Source organism: Cottoperca gobio, chromosome 1, assembly GCF_900634415.1.
Source record: "Cottoperca gobio chromosome 1, fCotGob3.1, whole genome shotgun sequence".
Classification (NCBI taxonomy): Eukaryota; Metazoa; Chordata; class Actinopteri; order Perciformes; family Bovichtidae; genus Cottoperca; species Cottoperca gobio.
In genome coordinates this window covers 42,501-57,922 of record NC_041355.1, presented here as the reverse complement: position 1 = coordinate 57,922, position 15,422 = coordinate 42,501, and the positions used below count along the sequence as shown (strand labels likewise).

Genomic DNA, 15,422 nt, shown 5'->3' with positions numbered 1-15,422 from the left:
TCTGTGGAACCCGAAATATAAAAGAGTTTGAAACACAAATTCTGATCTTGGAGTAAAGACGTTTGACATCAGGCTCTTTCACAGATCGACCTCATCGTGAACGATGTTTCTTTCTCTGTGGTCGGTTATTAAAATCCGAAGCAGGCGACGATGTTAGGGACAGTTTGAGGTATAAATGTAAAACTCACCATTAGATATGTGAACATCTTCTGCAGCTCCAGCAGCGTGGTCTTGTGTTTGATGTCCTCAGCGTACTGCACACACACACACACACACACACACACACACACACACACAGTTTGAGAATCTCCACTCTGTTTTGAATTTGAACGCTGCTCTGCCCTCAGTTTGTCTGGCAGGCACTGACCTTGGCAGTGAAGACGGCCTGGCGGGCCTCGGGGATCATGTAGAGCTGCTGGATGGTGGAGGCCAGGTAACATGTGGCTCCCAGGTTAGTCAGACCCACGAAGCGGCACTCGGCCCGGACATCGTCGTGGGGCCAGTAGTCCCACTTGTACGGAGCGTGAGAGGCTGGAGGAGAATCACAAGGAGGAAGGTTTTACAGTGTAGCATGTAGCACATGGTGTACATGGGGGGGGTTCAGTTTCTCATTGTTGCAGATCATTGACGCTGTCCCAGTGTCTCCAGCATTAATCCCACCAGAGGAACAATGTCTCTCAGAGAGCGACGGGAGTCACTGTAGCAAAACTCAAATTGAGCCAGATCATCGTCCCGGAGGACTTCTGACACAGAGTGTAGCTTGCAGACGAGTTTCAACCTTTAATAATCCAGCGTAAACTAAATATATCTATTGAATCATAATCTATGATTCAATCAATTGCAAAAAATATATAATAAAACTTCTCAACTTCTTCTCCACCTGGTAACAAACTGACCAACTGAAGCAGCCGGCGTGCTCACCTTGCATGTGCTGGGACATGACCCAGTTGTGGAGCAGCCGGTAGTTCTCCACCGAGCCCTTCACCGTCTCCACCAGCAGGTCGTAGGCGGCGGCCCGGGCAGCGTGGGACTTGCATTTGGGCTGAGCGCGGTCTGCCAGGCTGGGCAGGAGGAAGAGGAGGTTGTGGACGTCCCGCAGGAACTCCTGACCCTCACGGGAGAACTTGAAGGGAGGCTTGTGTTTCAGGACGCTGGTGGCGAGACGTAGGAGGCCGGTCAGCCCGTCGTCCTCGATCATGCCGTCCTGCTGGTCCAGGATCTCACGGCTGGAGGAGAGAGGAACACGGAGGTCATTGATGTTACACTTCCACACTCGACGACCAGCATCACTAACAAAACGCTTTCGGTCCTCAGCGTTCTTTAGAAGAAAGACTGAAGGGAAATGTTACGTTTAGAAGCCGTGTATAAAACTGAGTGTCTGACCTCCGGATGCAGTCGGCGAGGTGTCGGGCGAGAGCGTCCAGGTCCAGCAGGGTGGTCTGCATGGAGCCGGCCAGCGACAGAGAGGGAGAGACCTTCTGTGAGTTCAAACAGACCAACACTAGCAACAGCTCAACAAAACACAACAATGCTGCCGAACGTTCATCAGACGGAGGTCAGCGAGTTTCCCACCTGGCTGGCGTCTTTCACGTGGATGTTGTCGATGAGTTTACAGAGCAGCCAGAAGTATTCCTTACAGCCCGTCCTCAACAGAGGCTCCTCTTCGTAGTCCTCCACCTGCAGAACACACGTTGCCATCGACTCACGCATTAACAGCAAAACACATCCTGGTAAACTGAACTCATTCACACCGTCAGAGTCTCCGACTGCAGCGTTCACCAACGAGCAGGGCTGTCGGCCACCATGGGACGTAAAGGTTCTCTGTGCAGCACAACACGTCTACATTACACTTTATTCCTGGGTTCATTTTATTTCATGTCGTGGGTTCTCATTTTCACTTGCATAGTTGTGTTGGAGGGAGTCTGAGAACAAAGAATGTCACTGCTTCAGTGAAATTGTTGTGCATATGATGAATAAACTTAAACTTGAGCAGCTGCTCTTTGTGTTCGTCTCATGCATGCACACGAGGACGCACACGAGGACGCACACGAGGACGCACACGAGGACGCACACGAGGACGCACACGGGTGATGCAGAACGCAGCCGTGTCGATGGTTTCACACTATGCGACTGGTCTGTAGTGCAAAACATCGGCGCTTTAGACGTTTGATTGACGATGCACACAATGGATTTTGGTGAGTAGCATATAACTTTAGTTTGTTTACAAAAATGAAACTCCACAGGGCGACCTTCTTCAAAGTGTCCCAGCGTCTCCGGCATGAATCCCACCAGAGGGACAATGTCTCCCAGAGACAGACGGGTGTCTCTGTAGCAAGGCTCAAAATTGCGTCACATCATTGTCCCGGAGGACTATAGACACAGAGTGTAGCTTGCAGAGGAGTTTCCTGTGTACGTTGAGAAGACATGAGAAGTCATGTCAGCTCGAGTGTGCGTGTGTGTGTGTGTGTGTGTGTGTGTGTGTGTGTGTGTGTGTGTGTGTGTGTGTGTGTGTGAGACCCACCCTGAGTGGTTTGAGGGCCTGTGCGTCAGGCAGGAACTTGAGGAGCGTGGAAGCGGCGAGCAGCAGGAAGGATCTGTTGATGGACTCTCCGCCCTCCAGACCCGACAGAGAGAGCTTGTAGAGGCCGTTACACGCCTCGTGCCTCACAGCCGGCTGAAGAACGACAACAACACGTCAGACAACAAACTGAAACTTCTCCAGTTGTGACGTCTACCTGCCGCTGCCGTGTTTCAAGTCATGCAACTTAAACTCTTCTTCTGTGGTACCAGTGAAGGGAATAGCTAAATGAGCTCAGACTTTGCTATATTTGGTTTTACTGCCACTGGCTAAAGACGGAGCTGCACATTTAAAGCTCTTGTGCAGCAAATCAAGCATGAATAAAATGGCAGATTTAAAGGAATAGTGACACCACTCTGAAAATCAATACGACTCTCACATCTGTCTGACCTATGACACTGAGACCAGCAGCCGCTCAGCTCGCCGGGTTCTTCTCAATACAACTCGCTTTTACTTTTCATTTTTTTGCAAGGAAACAAGTGGATGACATGTTTATTTAGAGCTTCAGAGGAGCTGGCAGGCGGGTTTGTTGTCCCTGTGGGTGTTTGCACCGCCTCACCTCGGGCACCAGCAGGGTGAGTTTCTTCAGCCAGTCATGAAGGTGGTCGCTGTCGGCCAGACTGGACTTCACGGTGGAGGAGCAGTGAGCCCAGCTCACCAGCAGCCACATGGAGTAGTGAGTCACTTGTGAAAAATAAAACATCTCCGTCACAAAACAGCTGAGATTGTTTTCTTTCAGCTCTATTTCTGCTTGTACTGGTTTGTTTCGGGGATGTTCTTTCATCCCGTGTAAATAAATACGCATCATGAATGCAAAATGTTAATGTATTAAAGTTCTCACCTTCATGACGAGACCTGTGGTCAGACTGAGCCTTCAGAACTCTGCGAAACAAAAGGGCAACATGTAAATGACACTCGATGCATTCAAATAGCAGAAGCACGTTTGTTGTGCTCACCTGTGCGCCAGGTTGTCGTACGTGTAGGCCACGTTGATCAGGCGTTGGATGAGGTTGGTGCCCTGCGCGAGGCTGAGGAACACCTGCGAAACAACGGACGGATCAGAAACAGAATGATCACTTCGACGATCAGCCGTCAGTGTTTCCAGCGGGTGGGGCGGTTACCTCGGTGAGCCGAGGGATGTGCAGGCCTTTGCCGTGCTCTACGGTGGACTTGCGGGATTTGCCCGGCCACGCCCGTTTGCGTTGGCTGTCGGCGAGGCCGGACCAGGAGAAGACGTCGTGGTAGGCCAGGTCCAGGTCTGCGGGGTCCACCGCAAACTGGCAGATCAACTTCAGCAGGCAGGCCAGACAATCCAGCAGCCACTGCAGGGGGGGGGCACAGAGAAAACGTTTCAAACCAGATCCCACGAGACGCTGCGAGGATTCACAACATGCATCTCTGTTCAGAAAGACATTTACACTTCTTTATTATATAAGAGACGTATTCTCTCTCACCACAGTCCAGGACTCCTGGTCTTTGGGCTCCAGGATGCCCGAGTTGAAGATCTCCAGGAGAAGCTGCAGACCTCCAGACGAAACAAACTGCAGCAGAGAGAGAAAGAGACTGACGAGTCCTGTTTACACGTTTCTGTCACGTTGTTACTCGTAACCTTTGTAACCATCTTTACTTTAAACTACTGACATCTGACACACAGTGAAAGTGAGGGAGTGAACACAGAACGTAGATGAAGTCTGTGCAGGTGTTGTACCTTGCAGCTCCAGGTGTTCTTGCTATTTTCTATCTGATCCTCACTGGAGTCGTCAGAGTCTGGATACAGATCGCTGTAGCTGCCCTGAAAACACACACACACACACACACACACACACACACACACGAAGCATCAAGTGTGAGGAAAACAATCCCATGCTGGTGTCTGTGCACGTTTGTCTGCGTCATCGAAAGATGTTCATGATTAAATATCACTGACTCCTTTGATATTTAAGATGTTGTTCAGGACACACGAGTTGTGTGTTTTCTGAAGTGTGTGTTGATGTTGTGACATATCAACGTGATTAAAATCATTTAAACAATTCTTCACATTTTTCAAAACAAAGAACATTTACAAAACAAGTAGACGTGTGTTCTGCTCACAGTGGATTCTCGGTGGATGCGCCGGTTGGGTTTGCCCAGAGACTCGATGATCTCCAGAGCGTACAGCAGCTTGTGGGGACTTTTAATCCTCAGCAGCTCCTTCCAGCACAGACCCTCCCCATTCTGCACACACACACACACACACACAGACCCATCAGACTTTGTGCCTGCATTGTTCGTTTCCTGCTCCCGTGTGTTTAGAGCTTGATCGCTGCATTTCTTCCTCTCCATGTAGAACAGACACAACGGAAACTCTAGAAATAAATCTCTGCTTGTTGGTTTTGAGAGATTGACCTCATGAAATAAACTTATTCAGACCCAAAGTGTCCTGCTCACCGTCCTCTACACTTGCAATCAGAGATTTTTAATAACGTTTTGGTACACAGACCATGAGAAATAATACTCATGTCAATAATATAATGACGGTCTGTGCACCGAAACCGTATCATTAGAGATTGTGTTCTGCGTTGTCCACCTCTGGTCTTCTCCTTCTCCCCCGACGATCTACAGGTGCAGAGGTTCTGCTCTGTAGGTTGTTGAAATGTGTTTACTGACCGTGTCGTCTGAGATGTTCTGGAAGGCCTGAAGCATCTTGGGACATGTAGGCAGCAGCATCAGCAGCTCCCAAACCCGACGAGACAGATTCTCTGCGTGGAGGTGAAGCTCCTCACACCGTGCACTCTGCATGGACACACACATCAGTTCATCCTTGTGTCCTCATTATGAGCTGCTTACAATAATACTTCCAAGTGTGACCAAGGTAAGTTAAAAGCCCCCCCGCCCCATCAGTCACACCCACCTCAGGGCTTTCGTGGAGCTTCTCCGTGTTGGGGCTAGGGCGGTTTGAAGCAGGCCAGCATCTCCAGCAGGTCGAACAGGGTGGTGAGGTGAGGCTCCTGGAGGAGCAGCAGCATGGGGATGTGCTCCTTCTGGGGAGGAGGCAGGCAGGAGGCCGGCAGCTGGACGCCCTCCCCCTTCCTCTCCCTCCGAGGAGCTCCCAGCGATACGAACACCATCTGGGATTTAAATCAGACATGACTCAGATGATTAGAAATAATACTAAACTTTAGGACGCACAGAAAGCAATCATCAGATATGAAACAACCAGAGCGTCTTCGGAGCGTCTTGTTCGCTTGAAACCCGGCAGTCACCTGCATGTCTTTGAATCCCAGCTCATGCAGAGTCTTCTCGTCGTAGTCTGTGGTCAGCTCGTGGCCAGAGGAGATCATCCGGACCGGTCCCATCAAACCTCCTGCTGGAGACAACAAAGACTTCACATCAGCTCACAGAAGAAAACAAGGGGGGGGGGGGGGGGTCTACAGACAGTGGGACTTGGAAGTAAACAACAACGAGGTGCAGATCTGAGGCAGCTAACCTGGGAAGTCTCCCGGCTGCCGGCCGCTCTGGCCGAACTCCTGCAGCTGAGCCTGCTGGTTCATCTGCTCCTTCTGCAGGTTCTCGTACCAGTGGGTCACCTCAGCCCGCAGGTCTGCTACCTGGTCGCTGGGGTACATCTCGATCGTCATCTGCAAAGAAAGCAAATATAAAGAATAAATCTACGGATGCAACAGGTTGATATTTACAACTTTTCAATAAAGTTTGGATTGAATGATTGAATTTCTAATGACAAATCAAAGCTACGCTGATATTCAGCTTCTACCCTCTGTAAAAAGCCCTTCAGGGGATCCACTATAAAGATGTAGCTGCACACAGTAAATGTTCCTCAGGAGAGATTTAGATTCGTCACCTTGTCAGGGAGTCCAGCGGGCTGACAGACGATCCTGAGCGGCAGAGATTGTTTGTCGCTCAGAGCCTTCAGGTGGCTGCTGATTCCAGTTCCCTCTATCTGCCACTGCCGCAGGTGGTACGCAAACCTGACGGGGGACAGGAAACCATGTTGATGCACAGTCAGGAGTCATATCAATGTCCTTTCACCGCGTGTGAACCTTCCTGCTGTGCGTACCTGCGTCGAAAGGCCTCCAGGTGTGTTTTGAGCATGAGCAGCCCCCTCTCGATGCTGGTCAGGCTGGAGAGGGCGTCCTTCTCCAGGTTGGCTGAAGCCATCAGCAGACTCTCCATACACTTCCTGATGAACTCCTGCTCCTTCTCCAGGCCCGTCTTACCAGCTGGACATACGAAGACATGACGCAGAAAACGCAAATGTAAAAGACGTTTTCAGTTGGACATTAAAAGTTTAAGATATAAACCCTGAAAGATCCAAAGAGAGAGCGTCGATACAGTTTCAGTCTCATGGTTGAAACACCTTCAGCTGAATCACGATCAGTAAATGAACACAAGAGAAACGTTGAGCAACATTCAGCTGATTGGAAGTCAGTCACACTAAATCCTCCTGCAGGTTCCTGCTCAGCTGTGACGGCACAGAGAGAGACTCGTGTGTTTAACGAGGAAAAAGCAATCTGTGTTTCGTCTTTCCAATTTCAAAGTAGAAGAAACTTTAGTTTTGTAGCCTATTGTGACCTGTTGCATTCTGGGAAAGTGTGTGTTCATACAGTGTAATACAGAAGTGTTTCAAATGTTCCTTATAACCTCCGTCATGTTCTCGGTTTGTTTGTGTGTCAGCAGGATCACACACACACACACACACACACACACTAACCGTTGATGTAGTAGGAGTTGATGTACTGGATGGCGGCGCGGCTGATATCGGCAGACTGCGCTCTCAGAGCGATCCCCCACAGCTGGTCCATCCCACACAGCTGGAGAAACACACACGTCTGTGAGTTACCGGTCTGTCTACTCGGATTTAACTTAAGACAAGATGCGTTGTTGTGACATGTCAGCTCTCGAGTGCATTGAGAAAACAGTTCTTTGTTTTGTTTTGAATATGAAGCTCAGAGGAGTTTGTGTACCTCACAGCTGGAGGCGTTGTCCAGTGCGCTCGTGGCGAGGCGCGCTAAGTTACAGAGGTGTTGGAAGAGGTTGAGGCCGGTCATGCTGATGGTCTCTGGCTTCAGCTGCGGCATCTGGACACACACACACACACACACACACACACACACACACAGTGTTTCAACTGGAGCATCAACATAATGAACCGAAACTGAACGCTGTAAAAACTCTTCGTCTGTCATTGTCGTCATCGTGGAGGACAAACGTTAAAGCTTTTACAACAAATGATTTGTGTTCTACTTCTTCTGATGATTAGATCTTTAGTCTTTGAAGAAACGCACGCTGGAAGATTATAAATATGTTTAAGGAAAGGGATCGCTCAGGCTCATGGAGTTTGTGAGGCAGCGAGTGTTTCCATGCGATCAGAGTGCAACAGAGTTTTTAGGAAACCTGGATCAGCTGTTCGATGCCTCAGAATACTTCTGAAACCAGGAAGTGGTGTTTACAGTGTATGCGACACCAGGACACTCCAAAAACCTGATCATAACAGGACACTTGGAGACACACACACACACACACACACACACACACACACACACACACACACACACACACACACACACACCTCTGTAAACTTGTCATTCCTGTATAAAGCAGTTTGTATTTCCCGCTCGTCCCTACCTTCTCCAGGAAAAGATGTTTGTAGGTCTCCATGCCCATTGCATGCTGGTCTTTGCTGCGGACCTGATTGAGAAACCAGTGCAGAGCGTCGTCGTAGCACTCGGCGTCCTCCACCAGGCAGTGCCACAGGATGTCCACCTGCTCCAGACTCAGTCCTGAAACACACAAACACACACACACACACATAATTACACACCGGAGCTCCATCAGGTAAGACCACCGACTCCACCCGCTTCTAGGTTTAACGTAAAACACAGACTTGTGGGGGAAACTCACACCCCCCCACAAAGAATAAGCGCACACACACACACACACACACACACACACACACACACACACACACACTTATTTGTATAAAAACTATATATATGATTACTATGTACTAACAAGAATGTAAAGATGTGTGTATTATATTAAGTTCTGCTCCTGAGGCGAGCGCCGTCCTCCTGCCGCCCACAACAACACAGTGACAGCGCAAGAGGAAAGAGCCGGTAACTCGGCACACACGGGAATGAATTACAATAAAATATATCTTAATATATTACTCGCTTTTCCCCCTGATGCTATAAATAAGTCGCTAAAGTTGCTTTTTTAGAAATAAAGTGATAATATCAGTATATTTATGGCCATATTTTACACATGTTCTTCGTGGATGAGTTGATCGCTGACTCTTACTGAAATGGTCTGGTGATCCCAGTGTGGAGAAGACGCAGGTGAGGAACTGCAGACGGACCTGGACCTCCGCACTGTGGCTGTACCTGCAACGACACCACAAAGAGAAGCGTCAGAAAACTACATATTGAACTGAAATCCATAACTCTTGCTTTTAATCCTTGTTTGCAGCTCCGTCCAGACTTACAATGCAAACTTGTGCTGGTGTTCACGCACTTCCTGGATGTAGTGCTGCAGGTTGTCGAAGAACAGCTTCATCATGTGCAGCTCCTTCTCAGCCCACCTGAAGCACACGAGAAGAATTTAATCAGGAGCCATTTGACATCTTAAGGCCGGAAGACGTTCGGTGCACGTGACTCGTTACTTACATGGTGATCCAGTGGGTGTCGTAGCTGGAGCCAAACTGCTGGAAAGTGCCGAAAAGTTTGGGTAGTAGACGCAAAGAAACCACAACAGACCTAAGAGGGTCGGCGAGAAGACGAGCGTCAGAAGCATGGACATTAAACAGAGAGTGTTAGAAGTTTCTCAGCTTTACTTTGTATGTCCATGCAGCTTTCAGACATTCAGTCTATGAGAGTTGTTGTTTGCAGAAGTGATTAAATCCAGCGGGAAGCCTGAAGAACATCAGCCCTACCTGTGGTGGGCCAAGTTGTCGAGGCAACCCTCGATGAAGCGCATTCGGATCTGTCTGTCGGTGAACCAGCAGACGAGCGAACACAACAGCTTCTCTGCTTCGTTGATCAGACCCTCCGACAGATGGATCTAAGACACCGACAGTAAACATCAGATCACACTTTAAGTATTAGTTTTGTGATTATTATTTAGTTCCTCGGCTGCTGGTGCTTTTATTTTGTGGTCATACCGCGTCCTCGTCCTGCACCAGGTCCCACAGCAGCGTGTTGCCCTTCTTACACACGTTGTCCAGGTTGATGTCGGTCACAGCGTGGCTATTGGAGTACTGGTGCTTGTGGACGGCCGGACCTGCAGAGATACAGAGCGCTCACAACACGAGTTCCTCTGGCAGGTTGACGTTTCTTTAGCTTTGAGCTTTAACACACAACCTGTTGAGTGCGGCTCACCTTGCACCAGGTGCTCGTGGTAGATGGAGGCCAGGTTGGGGAGGTGCTGCTGGAGGTGCGAGCTGAGCTCAGCGTGGGAGTTGATCTGGACCAGCTCCTCCTCACAGCCCGACTCCTCGCCGTCAAAGTCGGCCATGTTCTTCTCCGACTTGGCGCTGACCTGGGAGCTGCTGCAGCTCACGTCGTCAGCACTCAGCATGTCCTCCACCATGGGACTGATGGAGGAGGGGTTTATAAAGAGAAGCAGATCCTTTTAAGACCAACGGTCCAGCTTCATCACAACGTTAGAGCAGTGTTTGACAGTTTATCATTAAGGTCAACAACATTTTTTCACAGGTATTGAAAACCAATGACTAGATGGGGGGTGGGGGCGATATGGAGAAAATCAAATATCAGGACATTTTTGATGAAGCCAAAATGATTACATCTCGTCTCATGAGATCAGCACACGGTCCGTACACTCCCCAGACCGAGGACACATTTACATGGAGTCTGCTGAGAACTGATGCTTTTGGTGGCTTTGACCTTTCATCTCGCGCCACCATGAGTTTGGCCTTACCCTTCATGGTGGTGGTGGTGGTGGTGGTGATGGTGGTGGGGGCCAATGAAGCGCCGGCAGTTAAAGATCTCACTGCCCATGGCCTCACCCAGGAAGTCCCCGGGCCGCGGCAGGCACGGAGGCTCCTGGGGCCCCTGGACCACCTGTGAGGGGCCGATGTCCGGCGGCTGCTGCTGAGGCTCCGTCCCATCGGGCCGAGCAGACGACAACGCAGAACAGGCGTCCAACATCCTCATCCGGCCCTCCAATGACGCCGACGCCGCTGTAACCATGACGGAAGAAGTCTCTGGGTTGAAGGGGAGAACCTTGGACTTGGCCCCGCCCCCCGAACAACTGGGCCCCGCCCCCTCGCCAAGTGCCTCCCCCGCCTTCCTCTTCCTCGATTCCATCTGCTCCCTGGGCTCCTTCTGATGCCCGCCTTCAGCAGCCGACCGGTTCCCCTCGTCGTCGTCATCATCGTCATCATCATCATCGTCCTCATCGTCTTCCTCGTCGTCATCCTCCTCCTCCTCCTTCAGAGCCTCGCTGTCCGCCATGTCGTCAGAGTGCATCTCACTGCCGGGGCTCCCGGCCGATTGGCTGGCTCGGCTCGAGGCCGCTTCGTTGCTGGACGCCTCGCTGCGGCCGCTGCTGCTGCCCGGGCCGCTGCTGCCTTCCTCCACACTGTTGGCCGTCTCATCAGAGCTGCCCTGCATCGACTCCTGAGGAAACAGACGCAAGAAACAAAACTAAAACACTTTTATTTCTATTATATGAGCACAAAACATAGTCCACGTCGTTTCATGTGGCTGCGCAATAATAATAATAATAATAATAATAATAATAATAATAATAATAATAATAATAATAATAATAATAATACAACAACAACAATCATAATAAACAATAATAATAAACTATAATAATAATAATAATAATAAATATAATAATAACAATAATAATAAACTATAATAATAAACTATAATAAAAAATAATAATAAACTATAATAATAAATATAATAATAACAATAATAAACTATAATATAATAACAAACTATAATAACAATAAACTATAATAACAATAATAAACTATAATAACAACAATAATAATAACAATAATAAAAACAATAATAAACTATAATATAATAACAATAATAAACTATAATAATAAACTATAATAACAATAATAATAAACTATAATAATAATAATAATAATAATAAACTATAATAATAATAATCTAGAATATAATAATAATAAACTATAATATAATAACAATAATAAACTATAATAATAAACTATAATAACAATAATAATAAACTATAATAAACTATAATAATAATAATAATAAACTATAATAATAATAATCTAGAATATAATAACAATAATAATAACAAACTATAATAATAACAATAATAAACTATAATTATAATAACAATAATAACAATTGGCTGGTGCTCAAAACGTTACGCAGCATTACAATCCTGATTTGTTGAGCGAGTGTCTGTTCTCTGCTCCCGTGTTTGTTTGTTCGTTTGTTTGTTCTGAGATTGAAAATGATGAAGTGACTCTTCGTCACGAGCATCATTGTTATTCACATTTCCCCCAAAGCTTCTGAAGAGGCGGTTCTATCTCCGCCAGAACTGAACACAATCTGCGTACGAACATCGTTTTACAACTTGAGTCCTGTAGTTTTGTTCTTTCAGTTCAGTTGTGATCAAAACTATTTATATTCAAATCAACTTGTGTGTGTGTGTGTGTGTGTGTGTGTGTGTGTGTGTGTGTGTGTGTGTGTGTGTGTGTGTGTGTGTGTGTGTGTGTGTGTGCACCTCTGTGTCAGACAGCCTCTGCTGGCTCCTCTTGCTGCCAGTCATCATCTGGTCGTCCATCTCCATGTCGCTGCCTCCGCTGTGTTGCGTGTCGCTGTTGTCACTGCTGTCCGGACTGGCGGCCGGTGAACCTGAGCGCAGACAAGAAGACTGAACTGAGAAACTTCCTCTGGGAAATCAAAGCTGCGACAAAAAACATCCACAGGTGACAGCGCAGCAGTGGTTCAAAGGCTGAGGAGAGGAGGATGCACACGGTGTGCAGAACCTCCTGTGTCCCTGCGTGAGGAGGGACACAGGAGGGTCAGTGTGAGGCACTCCAGCAGAACTTTGAGGCTCTTGTACTTCAGTATTTACACTTTATACTTCACCTCCACGACATTTCAGAGCGAGATGTTGTACTTTTTATTTGATGACTGTAGTTACTTTAGATTCAGATGAATAGCACAAACTAAGATTAAATCATGATTTATTATTATTATTACACGTTAACATAAGATAAGGCTTTACAGATCCCTGGAGGGAAACACTATAAAACTAAAAGTAATTAGAATTAGCATCAGCTTTCCCAGCTGCAACATTTAAGTGCACTTTAAAGCATCAATAATTCTATTTTCTTCTAATTACTCTAAAGATTATTCTGACATAAGCCTTCGGCAGGAGCACTTTTGGTATTTTATGTATATTTTGATGCTTTTAGACTTTTACTTGAATGCACAACTTTCTATTCTGCACTTCAATCATTATCGTGTGTCCACAGAGGATTCTCTTCTTAATGTTGGTCCAGGTTTCTCTGGACGCTCGGACATTTTGAATTGTAGCGCTTGCATTTCGATTGGATCAGTCTTAGCGTCCTGGAGCCGAACATGGACCCACACTGACCTTTCTTGTTGCCCATGGGGATGTTCGTGTTGAGCAGGGAGGCGAAGGAGCTCTGTTTGGAGAGCTGGGCCTTGGCTGCCAGCGCGTTGTTCCACAGAGCCTTGATCAGCATGGAGGCCAGGTACAACGTCTGAGGAGGGAGGGAGGCACACGAGTGCTTAGAATAGAAAATCAACACCTTAAAATACAACAGTGCGTGTGTGTTGTGTGTACCTGCTCGGTGTGTGCGCTGGGGTGCAGGCCTGACACCAGGTTGAGGACGTGGCGGAGCGGCACTGGGTCCAGGTTCTTGATGAGCGAAGGGAAAAGGTCGTGGATGTAACGGCTGCAGTGTTTCAGCTAAAACACCAAACACAAAACAGAGTTAATGATTTCATAAACGTTTTAGTTCCGTCTGAATACAACTTATAATACAATTTAATATAGAATAACATGCATTACTATTATTATTCATTCAGTTTTATAACGAGTAAATATTTAATGAATTCCCTGTTTTATTCTGATGAACTGATTAAATCTTAAATCTTCATTAAACTTCATTAAACGTTTCCGTCGGTGGCTCATCAGCTTGATACAACTGATCGTGATGAACACTGTGGGCTCCTTCCTGCTGCTCCACAGAGTAACTTAATGGGGTGGAATGAAGCTGCATTCAGGTGTAAATCTGTCCCGTGTTACCTGAGCTGCCGCCCAAATACAGTCCACATGCTGCGTGCTGAGTCGGCCCTCTGCAGCCAAGAAGTTCAGGATCACTTGGCATTGTTTAATGATCTGGAAAACACACACACACACACACACACACACACACACTTAAGCTCAGCTGTGCTATGATAAACTAAAATTACCTCCATACTCCAGTGTTGCACTGTTAAAGTGAAGAACGTTGCATTCAAGTCACAAAAACAATATACATCCTGTGCAAGTGTGTAAGATTTAGTGAGAGAAACAAAGCAATGTAGTTGTTTACATTAGCTGTCATCATTGGATCAGAGGGCTCACCTCAATGTGCAAATTTGGTCCGAATATGTGCTCCACCACGTTGTTGTGGATCAGCCAGTCGGCAAGTTCCTTCGCTATGGACCTGAGAGGAAGACGCAGACAGTCAGTGAAGTCAAACACACATTAACCACAGCTCAACATATAGAGGAACAGGAAGAGTGTGTGCTGTGACATGGTGCTTACAATGTATGGATGTAGATCTACAGGTGTAAAAATTTTATATATATATATATATATATATATATATATATATATATATATATATATATATATATATATATATATATATATATATATATATATATATATATATATATATATATATATATATATATATATATATATATATATATATATATATATATATATGATAAAAAAAAATAATAAATGTTTTTTCCTTCCTTTATTTTATCAAATAATTGATGCACCACTAAAACTCAGCACTGACAGTTCAAAAGATGCTTTATATCATCACGTAATTAACGCAGACTTAACTCCTTTCTATGTGGATATATTGGCAGCTTTGTGCAACAAGCATCGGATCCTTTACGCTCACTTACGTTTCTGTGTCGGACACCAGTGACTCGTTGTTGCAGACGTCATTGAAGGTGTGGAGTTGGTTCTGAGGAAACAGACACATATTCCATGATACAAATAATCGCTCTTACATTTTGTACAAGCTTATTTCCCATCAGTGCCACACCAACACCTTCAGATTAAAAGAAAGCTGTTGACTGACTGGCTCTTGGCTGTGATTATCCCCGTTTCTTGGGAAATAGAGGCAGAGACAAGGAGTCTTTATTGACCTTCAGAAATTAAATGAAATGAACTTAATCCAATAGAGAAGCAGCCTCTGTGAGAGACAGGTCCTACGTATTCCTCCAGGTCCACAGTGACGCCAGATTTAAAGTTTTTTTAATCAGATTTGTTTCTGTTACTTGTTTTCTGGTGTGTGATGAACATTAAAGCCTCGTGATGATTCCAACATTTCAAGCACATCTTAGTTGTCTTGCTCACACGGGTGCGAGACTCAAAAACGTTCAAGTCGTTCGCAGATCATCATTTACACACATGACTGAAACTCAAACGACGAATACAGAACCAGAATCTGCCGACGTTGTGCGAGTTCAGGCATGTTTTGCGACTCACGGTGATTTGGCTGAGTCCTGCCAGCCTCATGGTGAGCGTGGGGGACATGAAGTATTTGAAGGCGAGGTCCAGGCTCTCC

The 15,422-nt window shown here is 46.5% G+C and overlaps 1 protein-coding gene across 1 annotated transcript in view; it reads right to left on the bottom strand.

The window, feature by feature from the left end:
- The window catches only part of usp34 (ubiquitin specific peptidase 34), a 50,918-nt gene that overhangs the window by 16,324 nt on the left and 19,172 nt on the right, over nt 1-15,422 (bottom strand). The window contains 36 exon segments of the mRNA XM_029435365.1: nt 189-254; nt 368-531; nt 922-1,226; nt 1,384-1,439; nt 1,573-1,677; nt 2,522-2,674; nt 3,138-3,262; nt 3,420-3,460; nt 3,535-3,617; nt 3,700-3,900; nt 4,033-4,119; nt 4,287-4,370; nt 4,670-4,792; nt 5,225-5,350; nt 5,488-5,685; nt 5,821-5,921; nt 6,045-6,195; nt 6,417-6,543; nt 6,633-6,795; nt 7,287-7,386; nt 7,540-7,653; nt 8,201-8,355; nt 8,876-8,958; nt 9,060-9,155; nt 9,241-9,330; nt 9,507-9,634; nt 9,735-9,853; nt 9,952-10,166; nt 10,511-11,211; nt 12,317-12,447; nt 13,196-13,325; nt 13,409-13,534; nt 13,874-13,966; nt 14,195-14,276; nt 14,755-14,816; nt 15,344-15,422. The exon segment at nt 15,344-15,422 is cut by the window's right edge and continues 114 nt beyond it. Coding sequence (XP_029291225.1) covers nt 189-254; nt 368-531; nt 922-1,226; nt 1,384-1,439; nt 1,573-1,677; nt 2,522-2,674; nt 3,138-3,262; nt 3,420-3,460; nt 3,535-3,617; nt 3,700-3,900; nt 4,033-4,119; nt 4,287-4,370; nt 4,670-4,792; nt 5,225-5,350; nt 5,488-5,685; nt 5,821-5,921; nt 6,045-6,195; nt 6,417-6,543; nt 6,633-6,795; nt 7,287-7,386; nt 7,540-7,653; nt 8,201-8,355; nt 8,876-8,958; nt 9,060-9,155; nt 9,241-9,330; nt 9,507-9,634; nt 9,735-9,853; nt 9,952-10,166; nt 10,511-11,211; nt 12,317-12,447; nt 13,196-13,325; nt 13,409-13,534; nt 13,874-13,966; nt 14,195-14,276; nt 14,755-14,816; nt 15,344-15,422 — 4,963 coding nt within the window.